Below are 21,882 nucleotides of genomic sequence, written 5' to 3' on the forward strand. Positions count from 1 at the left end.
ACAGTTGAAGTTTTTCTTTAGCACCCACCATTATTGTGCAATTATTGCTGTTAATACAGTCTAAATATCAGGCACCAAAACTGTCAGGTGTTCAGAGTCAGTCGAAAGGGTGTGATTCTGAGCTTTGACCATCTCTGATTGGAACTCTGAATCTCACCCCATTTCCTGCTCCTGCTTAATATTGCTCACCTGACAATAGGGATCCTAAGTAGCATATTAGGCACCAAGACTAACTGCATTGATTGCTCAGGATCGGTGGGGTCTAGAGAAAAACCTCCAACTGTGCTGAAATCAGAGAAGCAGAACCTAATAACAAATATGGAGGTGGTGAAAGGTCCAGTTTTAAGTCACATGTACATATTTCCTTCCACAATCCTACACTGATAAAGCACATATGATGCAGGGGAATAGTTTTTTTTTCTTTTTGTTTTGTTTTCAGTTTAATTCTTAAAAAGTAGTCTATCAGCACCAATATAATGTGCACCTCGCCATGAAGTATGTAGGTGTTTGATATCTTAAAAAAAACAAAAAAACAACAACTTTTTTTTGATAGGTTTTATAACTTTAAACGTTTCTCTTTACTGTAGAGCAGTAAAATGGGTATGGAAGCAGTCATTGCTTTGATGGAAGCAACACCAGAGACTCCAGCTTGTGTAGTTAGTCTGTCTGGTAACCAGTCAGTGCGCCTGCCATTGATGGAATGTGTTCAGGTGGTAAGTTGTTTTTTTCCATTATAACATAATGTAGTGATGTAGAGACATTAAAAATTGTTGTGTTTTTTTTTGTGGAGTATAATGTGTCATGGCATCACTTGGGTAAGTTCACACATAGGGTACTTCCACACACACTGAAAATGCTGTAGATTTTCCATGCAGATTTTCACATGAAAAATCTGCAGCAATTTACACACAAGTTGCAGAAAAAGTTTTTGGCATAAACTGACGTGGTGCAGTTTTTAAATACTTAGCATGTTGAATCTCTTGTTGGATTTTCAGTGTGAATTTTACATCTTGCACTTTATAATCAAATTTTGCAGAGTATACTACATGTAGATTTTTGCCACAGATGCAATAGCAAAATCCGCAATGGTTTTTTGTTTTAACATCCAGTGTGGATATACTTTTTACACTGTATTGTTATTTATAGATAGTTTAACCCCAAAAAAACCCTTGTCTGAAATTTTAATGTCTGTCTCATGATTTCAGGTGGACCGTATTAGTCTATGGGGTCCATAGTTTCAGCAGGTAACCACTTTTTAAGCGGATGGGATTTCTGTTTTTTTGAGTCCCCAATTGGACTCGAAGAACAAAAAAAACAAACCCTAGTGTGAACCTAGCCACATATCTATATCTATATCTATATCAGTATGTTTTTGGAATATGGGATGGAAATCCATGCAAACACGGGGAGAACATACAAACTCCTTGCAGATGGGTTTTTTGCCCTTGGCGGGATTTGAACACCAGGACGCCAGCGCTGCAAGGCTGCAGTGCTAACCACTGAGCCATCATGTGGCCCTGTAGCATATCTAATATGAGCATAAATCATTGGGCTTGCTAAATCCAACTGAAGAAAAATATGGAAGTTACTGAATTTCAAAAGTGTGTTAGATGCTTAGTATGTATATTATGTATAGTGTGTGTATAGTTCACATACAGTAATATGGTTTGTAATTATTTCAGACAAAAGATGTGCAAAAAGCCATGGAAGAGAAAAAGTTTGAGGAAGCAATTCAGTTACGTGGAAGGTAAAGCATTTAAGTTCATAGCAACTCTGTATATCTTCACATGCATACTGCACAGTGTCTGCTGACATATCCCATACAAATATTATCTTTGCATCATGGATGAATAACAAAGGAGAGATCACAAGCTGCTGAAATAAACGCATTGTCAGCTAGGATTCCGAAAAACTTTATCGGAATTTACTGCCTGGAAAAGATGAAATGTTCACTATAGAATGTTCAGAATAGGTTGGAGTTATAGAATTTGTCCCATGACTGCATGTTTGACTATTGTATATGTGAACTGTTAAGCGTGACCTATTTGAGCCTCCATGTGACATTAAATATCCCTTTAACCTTCCAGTTAATGTTTGTTTAGTATGTGTTGTGTTTGTTAATACTGTATGGGCCTTAAAGGGACTCTATCGGCAAAATGTTGCTGTATGAGCCCCACGTATGTGTGAGTAGCCTTTAAAAAGGCTATTCAGGCACCGCTAATCTTATTTTAAACCCCCGTCCCGTTTTAAAATAAAACTATAAAAACATATAGGTAAATCGTACTTGAACGTGCGCCCTGGGCGGTGATGCATGATCCGACGTCATCTTCTGGCATGCCTACCTCTTCTTATTTCAGTGACGCCCTCCACTCCTGGCTCTTCCCCGGCTTCATCTTCATCCTCTTCCAGCGGTTCAAATCCAATTGGTTGAAATCCGGCGCATACGCAGTAGCGCTCCCTCTGGAGCTACTGCGCTCCAGAGGGAATGCTACTGCGCACGCGCCGGATTTCAACCAATCGGATTTGAACCGCCGGAAGAGGATGAAGATGAAGCCGGGGAAGAGCCAGGACCGGAGGGAGTCGCCTAAAGAAGAGGTAGGCGTGCCTGATTAGCGGTGCCTGAATAGCCTTTTTAAAGGCTATTCACGCATATGTAGGGCTCATACAGCAAAATTTTGCTGATAGAGCCCCTTTAAAGGAGTTGTCCAGGCAAAAATAGACAACCCTTTTAACTCTTAAATCAGCTATGGCAATGAAAAAAATAAATTCATACTCACCTGTCCCCAATGCTCCATTGTCCTTCCACACATATCGGTTTCTCTGCTCTGATGGCTTCTCCTGGGTGTCTTCTGGAGTTCAATTGAAGCTGCTGATTAGCCTCAGTGGTCATGTGACCAATGAGGCCAATCAGCAGCCTCAGGAAGAGGACCCGTGATGTCACAGGTAGTGACATTGCAGGTCCTTCGCCGATTGGCCTCAGCAGTCACATGTCTTTCTTCCTTTCCACTTAAGCTTGCTTGGTGATCAAGGTATAGAAACCATCAGAACGCATCTAAAACAAAAACTAAGGTGGAAAGTAACTCCAGTTTTTTGGTGCAAATTACTCCAGAATTCTGGAATGTGTTCTGGCACGTTTTCTTTAGTAAATTTGACCCACTGTGCTCTGACAGCTTGAAAAATCCCCCTCCCTACCACTGCTCTTGGATGGACAAACTGATAATGGGTAAATGGTTTGAGACTAAAAAAGCATAGGGTGTTCTGGGAGGATAGAGTCCTTAGAAGAGAACAGGGAATCGGACAGATCATAAAGGAGAGTGGCGGATACTTAAATTATGCATTTATTGTGATATTTTTATTGTATACGGGGGTTACTTTATACATTTATGAAATATAATGGCTGCCTTTTATGGAGCTAAAGTGATATTGCAAACTGGGTTGTGATGGAAGTGACAGTACTTTCCTGACAAGTGTGATTCCTGTAGTCCAAAAACGCTGTTCAAGCATTTGCCTCCTTTTTTTTTTAATATAGGAGTTTTGAAAATAACTGGAATATTTACAAGCTGCTTGCACACCAAAAGCCACCCGAAGAAAAGGTACTGCTGAGTGTAGTCCAGAAAACCTACTACTCTTCACTTTTAACACCTCTTATGATTGTTTGATACACTATATTATAAATTGGCACATACTAGTACTCTGTCCAATTTTTCTAGTCCTGTCCTTTTTTCTTTTTTCTTTTTTTTTATTCTGTATAATTTCAAAAATGCGTGTCATGTCACCTACTACAAAATAACTTGAAATGATCTCTGAGTAGTTAGGCTGGGATCTAGTAACAAAACTCTCTTTAAATCCTATCAGCTCGGCCCTGCAGATAGATACAGATGTAGTAGAGTTAACCCTTGAACTTCTGCAATTGGTTAACATATCGCAGCATAATATCTTTGTCATGGGAGAGAACAAAAAGCAGTGAAAAGTCATTGGAAAATTCTTCATTAACTCTTCATTTATTTTTGTTGTCTTTTGCGATCAGTTATCATTCTGAAGCAGTACAACTTACTGCAGAAGTTTAGGTTACCTCTGCTATATATGTAGGTTAGGGTTTTCTGAATCAAGCAGTGCTTACCCCTTGTGAATTGGTGCTTCTGTTGATGAAATATTGCTCTTATTCTCATTATGCCAATTAGCTATTTGTAGCAACAATATTTCTTGGACCCATAGAGGTACAGCAATATGCTCGTTTCTCTGAAGCACTGATTTGCATGTTGACAAAAACTGTGATATCTAGGCAATGATTCACACTGTGCGTAAACAATCTATCCGTTGGGCTGATATGACAGGTTCTGGTAACAGACTCCCTCTAAGACAAGAGTACTACCATGGGGTGCCCTCTGTATTTGCATTTTGTGTGAGATGTTTCCTGACTCCTCCTTGAGTGCAGTCTATGTATTGCTTGCTGTTGTTTTATATGATACTAGCTTTTACCCGCGACTTCGTCTGCGGTGATTTGAGAATTGGGCGGACACAGACGTGTGAAACTGTAAAAGTGCTTTAAAAAGTTTGGTGGGCTAGCAAATGTGATGTGATGTGTTATATTGTGTATGTAGTGATACAGACAATGTGATGTGTTGTATTGTGTATGTCGTGATACAGACAATGTGATGTGTTGTATTGTGCATGTCGTGATACAGACAATGTGATGTGTTGTACAGTGTATGTCGTGATACAGACAATGTGATGTGTTGTATTGTGCATGTCGTGATACAGACAATGTGATGTGTTGTATTGTGCATGTCGTGATACAGACAATGTGATGTGTTGTATTGTGTATGTCGTGATACAGACAATGTGATGTGTTGTATTGTGTATGTCGTGATACAGACAATGTGATGTGTTGTATTGTGTATGTCGTGATACAGACAATGTGATGTGTTATATAGTGGAAAGCTATATGTAAATGTGAGTGAGTAGAGTGAGGGCTACTCCTGAGGAACAGTAAGGAGTGTGCAGGCAGGTTGAGGCAGGAAATGGCAGGCAGTGTGTGTGAGTCTATAGCTGGGGCTAGGAGTCCTGCTTTTGTGAGTCTCCTGCTAGGAAGCCATGTTGTTTAGTGGCACCAAAAGTAGCCTGTGACTCAATTCTAAGGGAAAACTATGTTTGTGAAAAATTGCACGCAAATCCGTCCAGGCGTTTTAGCGTGATTGAGGAACAAACATCCAAACTCACAAACATCCAAACACACAAACTTTCACACTTATAATATTAGTAGGATAAATAGTTATATAGTAGGGACTACTGCTCAGTAGCAGCAATGGTGAGGACCCAACCAGTCAGAAGACCGGGACACAATATCTGGTGCAAACAGGTTTATTTGAAAAAATAGCAAAATAAAATAGACCTTCAATTCAGGTAAAAAAAAACCTCAAACAAAAACCTGCTTGTCTGAGCACTAACTAAACAGAACAAAACTAACTATACGTGTGGCTTACTGCCAACCACACCAACAAACAGATAATGCAGTTAAGTCTCACTAGTCTCTCAGTATTGCAGGACAGACCCAGGCGCCTCCTCTCACTCCCAGGCTCTGCCCTGAAGTGCAGGCTCTTCAGCCTTTTACGGCTTTGTAACAAGCCTAGGATCCACATGTGGGTTGAGGCCTAACCAAGACCTACAAATTGTACATGGTGTGTCTGCCCATACTGTTTAAACAATGTTTCTTTTTTTTTTTTTTTTTTTAATGTAGATTGTGAGCCCCACATAGAGCTCACAATGTACATTTTACCCTATCAGTATGTCTTTTTTGGAATATGGGATGGAAATCCATGCAAACACGGGGAGAACATACAAACTCCTTGCAGATGGTTTTTTGCCCTTGGCGGGATTTGAACACCAGGACTCCAGCGCTGCAAGGCTGCAGTGCTAACCACTGAGCCACCGTGTGGCCCCAAACAATGTTTCTTTGGCTGTACTTTTGCTACTGTGTGATTTTATACTAGTTATGCTAGTAACTTTTTAAAAAATTTCTTAACTGTAGAGCAACTTTAGTATCGCCATTCTGAATGTGGGCGCTCCAGCTGCGGGAATGAATGCTGCTGTTCGGTCTGCTGTGAGAATTGGCATTTCTGAGGGCCATAAAATCTACACTGTAAATGATGGATTTGAAGGGCTGGCAAAAGGACAGGTAATTTTCTAAGCTCCACTTCAAATCTCTTACTGGTTTTTTTTTTTTTTTTAATTGTTTATTTATGAAAATTTGTAACAATAAAGAAACGCAACATGTCTACCAAGCCAGAGGAGATCACAAAGAACAGTACAATAGAAAATGACGAAATTACAAATGGTAAACTAGGTAGAAACAAAAAGAAAAGGGGAGACAGGGAAGACAAACACAAACCAGACAAGACAAGGCTGGGGAAACGGAGGGAGAAAAAACCAGAAGTTCCAGAAGGCGGTGGAATTACAGAGGCTGGGTGGGCCAGAACGAGTCCCACAGGTCCCAAACGGCGTGAAACCGCTCCTCCTCATCGTTAAGCACGGCTGTTAGGTATTCCAAGGAGCGCGCATTCCTGATCCTGCAGTATAACTCCTCCAGGGATGGGGGTGCTGACTGACGCCAATATTTAGCAATCAAACACCGGGCAGAAGTGAGAAGAAACAGAAAAAGTCGCAGGGCCGGCTTGCGCAGTTTCAGTGGAGGGAGATTAAGGAGATAGGTTTTAGGGGATAGAGGGAGGCAAATACCGAGAACCCGGTACAAAAGGTCCTGAACCTGAGTCCAGTAAGGGAGCAGGGAGGGACAAGACCAAAACAGATGAAAGATGTGTGCAGGGCGTGCACCACATCTCCAACAGCAATCCGGAATAGAGCTATCAAAGGAATGGAGGAGAGCCGGCGTGTGGTACCAATGCATCAACATTTTAAAGAAGTTTTCTTTATGAGTCACACAATTCGAGGTCCTGAAACCCCTGCTCCAGATAAGGGACCATTCTTCTGTCGAGATAGGTTGACCCAGATAGACCTCCCATCGTGTCATATACGAGTGTGCAGGCGGGATATCAGGTGAGGGGTCAGATAAAAAGCGATATATATCGGAAACCAGTCCTCTAGTTCCAGTGCTAGCTTTACAAATTCTCTCAAACAACGTAGGGACAGATGCCACAGGACCCCGAAAGATAAAAGAAGCAAGGTGGGAAATCTGAATATATGTGAACTCACTGGACCCAGGAAGGCCAAAGCGGGATCGCAATTCGGCAAAAGACAGCAAAGAACGAGTCCTATGATCAATAATATCAGCGAGCCGAAAGAGGCCCGCCTCTCTTACTGTTTCTACGTTTGTATTATTTCTTCTTTACTATAATTGTCTACTGTATGTAATATATACTATATATATTATATATGGACAACAATTTTATATTTAATTTTTTCATATAGATTAACGAAGTAGGTTGGCATGATGTTGCTGGATGGCTAGGACGTGGTGGGTCAATGTTGGGAACAAAAAGGTAAGTGAAAATATTTTTTAAAAAAAACATTTTTATCGAAAATTAATAACACAAAATATTCAGATTTTTATAGTAAATAGGGTTCTGTATATAGTGTCTTATAGTGAAGCAGCCGCTTTGCACCACAGTCTCTGGGAGATTTCCCTCTTCTCTTCTCTCCTACTTTTACCCACCGTACCCAGCGGTGTTGGCAGGTACAGTCCTATGAAAAAGTTTGGGCGCCCCTATTAATCTTAATCATTTTTAGTTCTAAATATTTTGGTTTTGGCAGCAGCCATTTCAGTTTGATATATCTAATAACTGATGGACACAGTAATATTTCAGGATTGAAATGAGGTTTATTGTACTAACAGAAAATGCGCAATATGCATTAAGCCAAAATTTGACCAGTGCAAAAGTATGGGCACCTCAACAGAAAAGTGACATTAATATTTAGTACATCCTCCTTTTGCAAAGATAACAGCCTCTAGTCGCTTCCTGTAGCTTTTAATCAGTTCCTGGATCCTGGATGAAGGGATTTTGGACCATTCCTCTTTACAAAACAATTCAAGTTAAGTTTGATGGTCACCGAGCATGGACAGCCCGCTTCAAATCATCCCACAGATGTTCAATGATATTCAGGTCTGGGGACTGGGATGGCCATTCCAGAACATTGTAATTGTTCCTCTGCATGAATGCCTGAGTCAATCTGGAGCAGTGTTTTGGATCATTGTCTTGCTGAAATATCCATCCCCGGCGTAACTTCAACTTCGTCACTGATTCTTGAACATTATTCTCAAGAATTTGCTGATACTGAGTGGAATCCATGCGACCCTCAACTTTAACTAGATTCCCGGTGCCGGCATTGGCCACACAGCCCCAAAGCATGATGGAACCTCCACCAAATTTTACAGTGGGTAGCAAGTGTTTTTCTTGGAATGCTGTTTTTTTTGGACGCCATGCATAACGCCTTTTTGTATGACCAAAATATCAATCTTTGTTTCATCAGTCCACACAGGACCTTCTTCCAAAATGAAGCTGGCTTGTCCAAATGTGCTTTTGCATACCTCAGGCGACTGTTTGTGGCGTGCTTGCAGAAACGGCTTCTTTCTCATCACTCTCCCATACAGCTTCTCCTTGTGCAAAGTGCGCTGTATTGTTGACCAATGCACAGTGACACCATCTGCAGCAAGATGATGCTGCAGCTCTTTGGAGGTGGTCTGTGGATTGTCATTGACTGTTCTCACCATTCTTCTTCTCTGCCTTTCTGATATTTTTCTTGGCCTGCCACTTCTGGGCTTAACAAGAACTGTCCCTGTGGTCTTCCATTTCCTTACTATGTTCCTCACAGTGGAAACTGACAGGTTAAAACTTTTTGTATCCTTCCCCTGAACAACTATGTTGAACAATCTTTGTTTTCAGATCATTTGAGAGTGGGCTGTCCATGCTCGGCGACCATCGAACTTAATTGAACTTGAATTGTTTTGTAAAGAGGAATGGTCCAAAATACCTTCATCCAGGATCCAGGAACTGATTAAAAGCTACAGGAAGCGACTAGAGGCAAAAGGAGGATCTACTAAATATTAATGTCACTTTTCTGTTGAGGTGCCCATACTTTTGCACTGGTCAAATTTTGGTTTAATGCATATTGCACATTTTCTGTTAGTACAATAAACCTCATTTCAATCCTGAAATATTACTGTTTCCATCAGTTATTAGATATATCAAACTGAAATGGCTGTTGCAAACACCAAAATATTTAGAACTAAAAATGATTAAGATTAATAGGGGTGCCCAAACTTTTTCATAGGACTGTATATACATAGGTGTATATCCATAGGGGAAATAAAGGTTTGGGAGGTGATTTTTCCATTACCGTAATTAGTTACTAAAATAAAAATAATTGGGCCTAACAGTAAAACTATTTGTTGCCCTTAGGAAACAATCAGATCTTAGCTTTTATTAAATTTTCCAGGAAAAATTAAAGCTCTGCCATGATAGACAGATGGTCACCGAATTGAAATTGATTATATTTGTTTCTACATTATAAATTCTTACATTGTCGCTGACAGAAACACATATAAACAAAGAAACTAATGAATTAAGCATATTTCACTTGTATGCGCGCCCAAACGACCGGGCCTCAACTCTCTCGGATGTACTGTTCCTGAGATATAGTATTCCCAAAACAATGACCTGCATTAGCCAATACAAACCTGCAAGTCTTACCAAGTACAGTGCCATGTATTGTATAGTGGCAATGCTTGGTATTGCAGGATAGGTTAGCAATATTGAAGTCCTGGAAAACCGCTTTAATAAATAGTGTAGAGATTGAAATTCTTAAATAAGCAAGACTTGACAAAATCTACATAAGCTGATGATCAGAAATTTTTAAATGCTTTGAACCCATTCCCGGCATCCGCCGTACTATTACTAAAATACTTGAACACTGTGAAACACATACACATTAGGTATCCCGGTGTTCAAAAAACTAAAATCGAAAAATGCCTGCGGTGGGAAGGAGTTAAGATTCAGACTTACATAAAAAATTTTCAACAGATTTTCTGTTCATACCCTGTTATGTAAGTAAATTTTACAAATGGTAGTGGAGCACTTATTGGCACGGATATTATACATGTTTAACTGGACTCCGGCTAATTCCATTATTTTTTATTGTTGTCTTTCTGCTTTAATATTTTAGAACAATTCCGAAGACTTGTATGCAAAACATTGCGGAAAACATAAGGACGTATAGTATCCACGCTCTTTTGGTCATTGGTGGATTTGAGGTAAATGTCTTTACTTTAGAAAGTCAGAGCATATTCTCTACACAGACTTGTATTGTTTAGAAGACTCTATAACTGTGCTGAAAAGTACAGAAAACTCACATTTCTGACTTTGTTTTTTTGATTTTCAATATTAATATCCGTGTTCATTTCAGCATACTAAAATGTCACCCATTAAACAAGGGTTGGACAAAACTTGACTGCTGTGGCAACTAAAAACCAAAAAATAACCCTAGATCTTCCGTCCTGTATTTCATTTGACAGTGGGATACTTTCCCCCACTGCTCGTACCCTGTATCATCGAGCTCCTTTTGATAAGATGAGGTGGTCTCTGACAACTCCGGCCAAACTCGGAGGACCTGCCTTCACTACTACACTTAACTTTAAGTGTAAACTAAATTTTATTGAAATTTCCAAAATAAAGAAACAGAATCACAGAGCATTACAAAATGGCAAAAGCAAAACAGTGCCCAGAACGGGCTAAACAAGAGGCACATGTGCCAGCAGAACACAAGTCAAAAGGAGCCACTACTACACTTAACTTTAAAATGTTTGTTGCCTGCTATATTTGACTCCCACACCTACGATAGTACTGATCCCCTCACCAGCCGCACTTTAGACTGTCCATTCTCATCTTTTGAACCTGTCACAGAAGAGGAAGTCTCCCAGCTACTTTCTTCATCTCGCCCCACAACCTGCAGTAGTGACCCCTTCCCCTCACACCTTCTCCAATCTCTGTCCCCTGCAGTCACTACTTACCTTACTAAAATATTTAACCTCTCTCTCTCTTCTGGAATCTTCCCATCCTCATTCAAGCATGCTGTTATAATCCCGCTACTGAAAAAACCCTCCCTGGACCCATCCTGTACTGCTAACTATCGACCCGTCTCTAACCTCCCCTTCATCTCTAAACTTTTGGAACGCCTGGTTTATTCTCGGTTAATCCGTTATCTCTCTAACTCTCTGCTTGACCCCTTACAATCTGGTTTCCGCGCTCTGCACTCTACTGAAACAGCTCTCACAAAAGTCTCTAATGATCTACTAAAGGCTAAATCCAATGGTGACTTCTCTCTTCTTATTCTTCTGGACCTCTCTGCAGCTTTTGACACTGTTGACCATCAACTTCTCCTCACTATGCTCCGCTCAGTCGGCCTCAATGACACTGCGCTCTCCTGGTTCTCCTCTTATCTCTCAGACCGCACTTTCAGTGTATCATTTGCGGGCTCTGTTTCCTCCCCTCTTTCCCTTGTTGTTGGGGTTCCTCAGGGCTCGGTCCTCGGCCCCCTGCTCTTTTCTCTCTACACAGCCCCCATTGGACAAACCATCGCCAGATTTGGCTTCAGGTACCATCTTTATGCTGATGACACCCAATTATACACATCTTCCCGTGACATCACCCCTGCACTCATACAGAACACCAGTGACTGTCTCTCTGCTGTCTCTAATATCATGTCCTCGCTCTATCTGAAACTAAATCTCTCTAAGACTGAACTACTACTGTTTCCACCATCTAACAGATCTGTCCCTGATATATCCATTGCAGTCTCAGGCCTTACTATAACTCCTAGGCAGCAGGCCCGCTGCCTTGGGGTCATATTTGACGCAGACCTTTCCTTCACCCCTCATATTGAATCACTCGCACGTTCATGTCACCTCCACCTCAAAAACATCTCCAGAATACGCCCTTTCCTTACCAGAGATACACTAAAGACACTTATTGTCTCTCTGATTCATTCTCGCCTTGACTACTGTAATTCCTTACTAATCGGTCTTCCCCTCACTAAACTCTCTCCTCTACAATCTATTCTGAATGCAGCAGCCAGGCTCATCTATCAGGCTAGACGCTACAGCGATGCCTCCGGTCTGTGCCAGTCACTACATTGGCTGCCTATTCATTATAGAATAAAATATAAAGTTATTACTCTCATCCACAAGGCTCTCCATAATGCCGCACCTCCCTACAATTCTTCCCTCATCTCTGTCTACCGCCCAACCCGTGTTCTCCGCTCACTCAATGACCTAATACTTACATCCTCTATTATCAGAACCTCCCACGCTCGTATACAAGACTTCTCCCGAGCTGCACCACTTCTCTGGAATGCTCTACCCCGGACAATAAGATTAACTCCCAACTTCTACAGTTTCAAACGCAAACTAAAGACGCATCTTTTCAGACAAGCCTATCACAATTCCTAATGCACAAAATTGTCTGAACACTGTATAAGCAATGCCGCCCCTGCTACCTCTTGTGTCACCCCCCTCTACCTCATAGATTGTAAGCTCTTTTGAGCAGGGCCCTCAGTCCCATTGTGTGAAATGACGTTCTTTGTTATGTATGTCTGTATCTGAACCCTATAAATTGTACAGCGCTGCGGAATATGTTGGCGCTATATAAATAAAATGTATTATTATTATTATTATTATATTTGCCAGTATTCTGGTCCAACAGGTAGGAGAGAGATAAAAAAAAAAAAAGTCACAAATGAATTATACGATGACTGTTTAGTGGTTGGCTCATGACATTTAGAAGCGCGCCCTATAAAGATGAAGCCTTTATTCAACTACATATAGCTTTTCATCTTCAAATCCAAACGGTGTCCAGCATTAGGGCAAGCAGAAATTATTAGCACAATTGCATTAAAGAAAAAAAAAAAGTTTTTATTTTTACACATTAACTGTAATTAACAGTTTGTGTTGCATATATATAAATATATCATAAATATAAATTTATATGTATATATCATTTTCAAGACCGCCTTGGTTTCTGAGTGGCGCGCTCCCTTTTGGAATAATCCAGTAAGCAGTGACCAATTTTTTTTAAAAAAAGCTATAATGGAACCCCCTGCTGTGGGGTCTCCCTGCGACCATTTCAGAAAAGTCTACATAAACAATATCCACATCCTTATCCAGGTCAAGGCCTGAGCATAGAAGCTGGTTTGATTAGTTTGGCAGGAGAGATTTCTCATAAATCTATGCAGATTGATATTCGTTTATTTTCATTAAGAACTTTTTTTTTCTCTTGCCTTTTGTAGGCTTATGAAGGAGTGTTACAGCTTGTTGAAGCACGAGAACAATATGAAGAGCTTTGCATCATCATGTGTGTTATTCCTGCTACTATCAGCAATAATGTACCAGGAACTGATTTTAGTATTGGATCAGACACTGCTGTTAATGCAGCAATGGAGGTAAAATAAATAATTAGACGTGTTAGATTGATATGTGAAAGAAACATTGTTAGTATATACTTTTGTCATCTAATCGCTTTTATTTTTGAGCATCACAGAAATGCCAAAATCGGGGCAAAACCCTTTGGTTTGTCACAGTGGGACTCCATTGCTCACACAGCAGATTAGTTGGTTAATAATGTCCCCTTACATACTACACTGAATTTTGATTGGTCAGAGCAATTGCTGCAGCTCCATCATTCACACTTATTCAGGCACAAGCAAACTTAGGGCCACTTTAACCACAGGGCCAATGCTGCACTCGCACCGGGCCCGGTGGTAGCGGGGGCCCCCTTTGGACAGCGGATTAGTCCTACATTTTCTGCCCCACTGTTCAGGGCTATGAGTCTGAGCTATCCAAACACTTCGGCGTCCTCTGGACACTGATGAGTTTAAGCCAGTGATGAAGCAGGGAGCTGTCCGCTCCCTGCTTCACCACCCGGCCACTTTCTGTTCTCCCGGTGTCGTGGGAGCAGGAGGCTATATTTAGTGACGTTACTTACATCGCGCCTGTTGCTTCTTAAAGACTCCGGGACCAGAGAGAGGGGGGGAATGGGGAGAGGTGAGGGAGGGACTTGAAACTGAGGGGGCAACCTGGGGGTTGGGAGAACGTGACACTGGGGACAACCTGGGGTGAGGACATAACACTGTGGGGTCAACCTGACGGGAGGCATGTCAGTGTGGGGGGAAATGATACTGTGGGGGCAACCTGGAATGAGGACATCATGCAGGTTGGGGTCTAGGCATGATACTGTGGGGGCAACTTGGGGTGAGGACATGATACAGGGTGGGGTCTGGGCATGACACTGTGGGGGCAACTTGATTGGGGCATTTCAGTGTGGGTGCAACCTGAGGTGAGGACATGAAACTGTGGGGGCAACCTAAGGTGAGGACATAATACTGTGGGGACAACCTGAGTGGGACATGTCAGTGTGGGGGCAACCTGATGGGGGCATCACACAGTTGGGGAAGCCAGGGGGTGGGGGGACATGAATTTGTGGGGGCAACCTGGAAGGAGGCATTATAAGGGGAAAATTTGCTTGGGGCCACTAGAGAGCCATTATACTGTAGGAGAGCCATTAAGGGACATTATACTATGTGAGGGCCATTGAGGGAGTATTACAATTTCTGCAGATCAGGTACTTCTAGGTGAGGGTGATGGAGAGGGGGGGATTCTGTGAAATCTTTGCACAGGGCCCACCAAGAGTTTTCCCTTAGCAAACTCAAAGACATGTTTGCTTGAGTATAAAAAAATAAGACCACTGAGGCTTTTACATCCTGACAGCCTCAGATTCCTCTCCATTTTGCGGCCCTCTGGCTCCCACAGCAGAAAGTTTGCTAAAAATGTATGATCTATTCTATTGTGGATATTCTGTTCAATTATATAATATATAATTCAATTATATAAGCTAATACTATTGACACCTTAAACAGATACACTTTAAGGCTGAGGCCCCATGTTGCGGAAATGTAGCTTTTTTTTTTATTGCAGATTTTTATTTTATTTTTTTGAGCCAGTCAAGAATGGCTACAAATGGAAAGTGAAATATACAGGAAGCTCTTATTCCTCTCCTTTCTGCTCAATCCACTTCTGGCTTTGGCTCAGAATACCGCAGCAAAATCTGCAACAAAAAAACCCTGAATTTCTGCAATGTGGGGCCTTAGCCTTAAGGTTTTATTTGCACCAGTGATTTTCACACAGTCAGAATATTCCGCACATAGCATATGAACCCATTGATTTGACTATTCAGACTGTGGATTTTTTGTTTTTTCTTTTTAAGAACCTTTGTCCCATATAATGAAAATAGAGGCATGTCTTCGTTTTCTGTTTTTTCAGACCAAACATGCCCATAGATTGCAAATGGATGCCATCTGTTTTTCACAGACTAGGAGACAGGAGAATTTGAGAATTGCATTTTGTTGAATCCTGCCCTTTTTCTGTGGGATAGACCTCCTTTTAAATGTACAACAAAAAAATCAGCTGACATACAGATGGAAAATCTCATATAGACAGAAAAAATGGACATTGTCACAGATGAAAAACAGTCATTTTTTTTCTGCAAATGAAAAACTCACATGGACATGTGAAAAAGACTTACCGTATTTTCCGGACTATAAGGCGCACATAAAATACTTCGATTTCCTCAGAAATCGAAAGTGCGCCTTATAGTCTGGTGCGCCTTATATAAGGCTTGAAGCGGCGGCACGCGAGGAGTTAAGCGGCGGCCGCCGGCAAAGTCTCCATGCCGCTTCCATACATTGCAATGGGAGCGCGCTATTCAAATAGTATTTGTTCATCTCTAACTATTTGAATAGCGCGCTCTCATTGTAATGTATGGAAGCGGCATGCAGACTTTGCCGGCGGCCGCTGCTTAAAGGGATTCTACTAGAGATGAGCGAGTACTGTTCGGATCAGCCGATCCGAACAGTACTCGCTCAACTCTAGATTCTACCATTAAAAGAACTTCTTCCCCCTAACCACGTCGGAATAGCCTTAACCCCTTAGCGACCCTTGACGTAACTGTACGTCATGGGTCGCATGGGGATGTATGGAGCGAGCTCACACGCTGAGCTCGCTCCATACACGGCAGATGCCGGCTGTATAATACAGCCAGGACCTGCCACTAACAGCAGCGGTCGGTGCCCGAGCCGATCGCTGCTGTTAACCCTTTACACACTGCGGTCAAACGTGACCGCAGTGTGTAAACGGCGCCGGCGGCATGGGCGCCGCCATGTTTCCCCGATCGCCGCCCTCCTGAACGTCACAAGAGGGCGGTGATCGGTTGCTATGACAGCCGGAAGCCTATTGAAGGCTTCCAGGCTTGTCTCTGCACTAGATCTATTAGACGATGCCAGAGGCATCGTCTAATAGAAGTGCTGCGATTTTCCTATTCACTGCAATACTGTAGTATTGCAGTGAATAGTATGAGCGATCAGACTCCCTAGGTTTCAAGGTACCTAAGGGGTCTGATCATAAATGTAACAGAAGAAAAAAAAAAGTTTTTAAAAGTATTAAAAAAATAAAAAAAATATAAAAGTTCAAATCACCGCCCTTTCCCTAGATCAGCTATAAAAGTAATTAAAGAACATTAAACATAAACATATTAGGTATCCCTGCGCTCCAAAATGCCTGAACTATTAGAATATTAAAACATTTATCCCGTACTGCGAACGGCGTAGCGGCAAAAAAAATAAAAACAGCCAAAAAACGTTTTTTTCAACACTTTGCCTCCTATAAAAAATTGAATAAAAAGTGATCAAACCATCGGATCTTTCCCCAAATGGTATCAATAGAAACGTAATCTTGTCCCGCATAAAAAGACACCACAACCAGCTCCATACATGGAAATATGAAAAAGTTACAGGTGTTAGAACATGATGACACAAAAATTTTTTTCTATTTTGCAAAGTTTATCATTTTTTTAAAAGTATCAAAAAATTTCAAATACTATATAAATTTGGTATCACCGCGTTTGTACTGACACGTAGAACACAGGTAACATGTCATTTGTACCAAACAGTGAATGCTGTAAAAATTAAACCCATAAGAAAATGGCGCAAATGCATTTTTTCTCCAATTGCGCCTCATTCTGAATTTTTTTCCAGCTTCCCAGTACATTGCACAGCATATTGAATGGTGCCATTACAAAGTACAATTTGTCCCGCAAACAATAAGCTATCATGTGACTCTGTGAACTGAAAAATGAAAAAGTTATGGCTCTTGAAATGTGAGGAGGGAAAAACGAAAATGCGAAACCAAAAAATGGCCTGGTCCTTAAGGGGTTAAAAAGGCTATTCGTCTCTTACCTTTCCCATAGCCAGCGCCGCCTTCTCCCTGAGCTGTGTTTGCGCCTTCCGTGTCGTCTTCTTTGGGCCTCATGGATGACGCATGCGCAGTCGGCTCTGGCTGCGAGAGCCTGTTAGAGCCGACTGCGCATGCGTCATCCATGAGGCCCAAAGAAGACAGAGACGTTGCTGCGGAAGAAGGCGGCGCTGGCTATGGTAAAAAGGTAAGAGACGAATAGTCTTTTAAGGCTATTCCGACGTGATCAAGAAGGAAGTTCTTTTAAAGGTAGAATCCCTTTAACTCCTCGTGTGCCGAGCGCTTCCATTCATTTCAATGGAAGCGTGCCATTGAAATGAATAGAAGCGGCTGGCACGCGGGGGGTTAAGCGGCCGCCGGCAAAGTCTGCCGGCCGCCGCTTTCAATCATATAAGGCGCACCGGACAGCGCTGCGCCTTATAGTCCGGTGCGCCTTATATATGGACCTAGGCAGGACTATAAGGCGCTTATGGGTAATGCGCCTTATAGTCCGGTGCGTCTTATAGTCCGCAAAATACGGTAAGCTTGATTCACATCTGTGCTTAGATTTCCATTTTTGTTTTTTTGCTTTTTGAGAAAAAGAAACCAATGACGATGGTGAACTTATCATATGACACCTGATGGACCCCGCTGACTAGACTCCGACACAGATGTGAAACTATCCTAACTGCTTAAGGCTAAGGCCCCACATAGCGGCCACAGCAAAAAAGGCGCTGCGGGAAAAACTGCGGCTGCAACTCATTGTGTTTTTTTTTTTTTTTTTTTTTTTTTTTTTTTCTTGCAGCAAATTTGAGATTTACTCTGCTAACTTTCTACTTCAATTATACTTATAAGGAAACCGCTTATGTTTACGAAGGGATACTGCAATGGTTTTGGAAATTGCAGCGTGTCCGCTGCATGTATTTTTCCGCCAGGTGTGGATGGGGGCATGGCCTAAAGGTTTTTTTTATTATTTTTTTTATTTAAATCTTTATGACCTGTGTTTCACATGGCCTACTTAAACTCATTAATGTAAATATGGCAGTACTAAGTACAGCTGCTACTCTGTGACCTGTTTAGCATTAAGTGAAGAAGCCGCAGCGCTCACCCAAACGCCTCATTCTCTTCAAGAACCTGATCAGTGGGGTCTTGGGTATCAGTTCTCCAACGTTCTGATATAACCTATCCTAAGAAGAGGTCAACAGTATTATAATCCCAGAAAACTTTAAGGTTGAACTAGTTTTTTAAAGATGCTATCCACTAAAGGGGCTGAGTGAGTGAAATGGCCAGCAGGCTTTTGTGTGTGTTTTACGTAGCAGGGATGTTATGACTGTGTCTGTGATCAGACTAATCCAAAAACTATTAAAAATGTTTATTCCGTCCAGTGACGAGAAAAATTACAATGCCTGAATTGACACTTTCATTGCTCCACCTTCTTTTATCACTGGAATATTAAATGGGGTCTTTAGGAATAGAAATTGGCCTGCAGAAAATCTTTAAAATGATTTTTTGATTTTTTTTCATTGCAAAGAGTCAAAAATAAAATAAAAGACTAAATCTGGCTTGGTCCTGAAAGCGTTGAGGAGCCAGGAGCAGTGTTATCTGAATGTTGCGGTCTTTTCCCATTGGTAATGGTGTAGACTCCGCTTCCTTTTGGTTATGTTGACCGAATTATATTCCCTAACCTGCTTTACGTTAATAAAAAATAAACTCTTGTAAACTTACATTGCTTACATTTGGCGCTGACCTCATACCACATCATGTTTAAGTGATTGCCATAATAATATGTGTGGACACCTGACCGGAGTAGATTTGCTGCTGAGGTCACCTGTCCATGCATATCGCTGATGTATTACAGAATATCTTTTGTTGGGAGCAGAAACTCCATGTTTACAACAGTTTATAGGAATTTATACCATTTGACTGCAAAGTAGAACTAACTTTCACTATTTTGACTGGAAATTCATTTAAAATCTCATGTCATGTATTCCAATGTCAATATTTAAAAAAAAAAAAAAACACTTCTTGGTTTAATAAGAATATTGTCTTGTGTTTAAGAGCTGTGATCGCATCAAACAATCGGCGTCTGGTACAAAGCGACGTGTCTTCATTGTGGAGACCATGGGTGGATACTGCGGCTATCTGGCAACAGTCACAGGTATAGCTGTTGGTGCTGATGCTGCTTACATATATGAGGATAAATTCAACATTCATGACCTAAAGGTGAGTTACATATTTATCAAATCTCCTACAAACCATACTGGCTTCTTCACAACTGCAAGACCTCTAAAAGAAGTAAAATACATAAATATTACGAAATTATAACATGTCAGGTTATTGAAATTGCTCCCTAAATAACTGTAAAATATTTCACCCAAAAAAGGGCGCCATGAGCCTAAATGAGGGAGTACAATGCTAACGTGTTGCCTGTGACAACTAATCCCAGGCTGTATTAGAAAATGTCATTTAATTTGTTTTCCATAGGCAGCTCCTGCACTTTCCATTTCCATTACATTAGGTTCAAACTAGTGTTTGACTCTATGGTGATGGCATAAAAAATATTATATATATATACTAGCTTTTACCCGCGACTTCGTCTGCGGAGAGTTGAGTATTGGGCGGACACAGACGTGTGAAACTGTAAAAGTGCTTTAAAAAGTTTGGTGGGCTAGCAAATGTGATTTGATGTGTTATATTGTGTATGTTGTGATACAGACAATGTGATGTGTTATACAGCCTGTGTACAGGAGTATATATGTATCAGGTACTGTATATAGCAGTGATAGGAGATACATGTAATATATAGTATATACAGCCTGTGTACAGCAGTATATATGTATCAGGTACTGTATATAGCAGTGATAGGAGATACATGTAATATATAGTATATACAGCCTGTGTACAGGAGTATATATGTATCAGGTACTGTATATAGCAGTGATAGGAGATGCATGTAATATATAGTATATACAGCCTGTGTACAGGAATATATATGTATCAGGTACTGTATATAGCAGTGATAGGAGATACATGTAATTATATAGTATATACAGCCTGTGTACAGGAGTATACTGTATATGTATCAGGCACTGTATATAGCAGTGATAGGAGATACATGTAATTATATAGTATATACAGCCTGTGTACAGGAGTATATATGTATCAGGCACTGTATATAGCAGTGATAGCAGATACATGTAATTATATAGTATATACAGCCTGTGTACAGGAGTATATATGTATCAGGCACTGTATATAGCAGTGATAGCAGATACATGTAATTATATAGTATATACAGCCTGTGTACAGGAGTATATATGTATCAGGCACTGTATATAGCAGTGATAGCAGATACATGTAATTATATAGTATATACAGTCTGTGTACAGGGGTATATATGTATCCGGTACTGTATATAGCAGTGATAGGAGACACATGTAATTATATAGTATATACAGCCTGTGTACAGGAGTATATATGTATCAGGTACTGTATATAGCAGTGATAGGAGATACATGTAATTATATAGTATATACAGCCTGTGTACAGGAGTATATATGTATCAGGCACTGTATATAGCAGTGATAGGTAATACATGTAATATATAGTATATACAGCCTGTGTACAGGAGTATATATGTATCAGGCACTGTATATAGCAGTGATAGGAGATACATGTAATTATATAGTATATACAGTCTGTGTACAGGGGTATATATGTATCAGGTACTGTATATAGCAGTGATAGGAGATACATGTAATTATATAGTATATACAGCCTGTGTACAGGAGTATATATGTATCAGGCACTGTATATAGCAGTGATAGGTAATACATGTAATATATAGTATATACAGCCTGTGTACAGGAGTATATATGTATCAGGCACTGTATATAGCAGTGATAGGAGATACATGTAATTATATAGTATATACAGTCTGTGTACAGGGGTATATATGTATCAGGTACTGTATATAGCAGTGATAGGAGATACATGTAATATATAGTATATACAGCCTGTGTACAGGAGTATATATGTATCAGGTACTGTATATAGCAGTGATAGGAGATACATGTAATTACAATGTGATGTGTTGTATTGTGTATGTATAGTGGAAAGCTATATGTAAATCTGAGTGAGTAGAGTGAGGGCTACTCCTGAGGAGACAGTAAGGAGTGTGCAGGCAGGTTGAGGCAGGAAATGCAGTGTGTGTGAGTCTATAGCTGGGGCTAGGAGTCCTGCTTTTGTGAGTCTCCTGCTAGGAAGCCATGTTGTTTAGTGGCACCAAAAGTAGCCTGTGACTCAATCCTGAGGGAAAACTATGTTTGTGGAAAATTGCATGCAAATCCGTCCAGGCGTTTTAGCGTGATTGAGGAACAAACATCCAAACTCACAAACATCCAAACACACAAACTTTCACATTTATAATATTAGTAGGATATACCGTATATACTCGAGTATAAGCCGAATTTTTCAGCCCAGTTTTTGGGCTGAAAAAAACCCCCTCGGCTTATACTCGAGTCAGCAAAAAAAAAACTTTTTTTTTTTTTTTTTTTTAAAGGAGGGAGGGGGGTCTATGACCAGCCACAATATCA

At 40.8% G+C, this 21,882-nt stretch overlaps 1 protein-coding gene across 2 annotated transcripts in view; it reads left to right on the forward strand.

Moving 5' to 3' along the window:
• Window positions 1–21,882, forward strand: part of PFKL (phosphofructokinase, liver type) — a 62,578-nt gene that overhangs the window by 31,291 nt on the left and 9,405 nt on the right. For both annotated transcript variants that reach the window (XM_075285130.1, XM_075285131.1), the window contains 8 exons: window positions 588–713; window positions 1,683–1,747; window positions 3,530–3,593; window positions 6,029–6,175; window positions 7,426–7,496; window positions 10,177–10,264; window positions 13,294–13,446; window positions 19,346–19,510. In XM_075285130.1, coding sequence (XP_075141231.1) covers window positions 588–713; window positions 1,683–1,747; window positions 3,530–3,593; window positions 6,029–6,175; window positions 7,426–7,496; window positions 10,177–10,264; window positions 13,294–13,446; window positions 19,346–19,510 — 879 coding nt within the window. The remainder of the gene's footprint in view (window positions 1–587; window positions 714–1,682; window positions 1,748–3,529; window positions 3,594–6,028; window positions 6,176–7,425; window positions 7,497–10,176; window positions 10,265–13,293; window positions 13,447–19,345; window positions 19,511–21,882) is intronic.

The sequence above is a fragment of the Leptodactylus fuscus genome, chromosome 8 (assembly GCF_031893055.1).
Source record: "Leptodactylus fuscus isolate aLepFus1 chromosome 8, aLepFus1.hap2, whole genome shotgun sequence".
NCBI lineage: Eukaryota > Metazoa > Chordata > Amphibia > Anura > Leptodactylidae > Leptodactylus > Leptodactylus fuscus.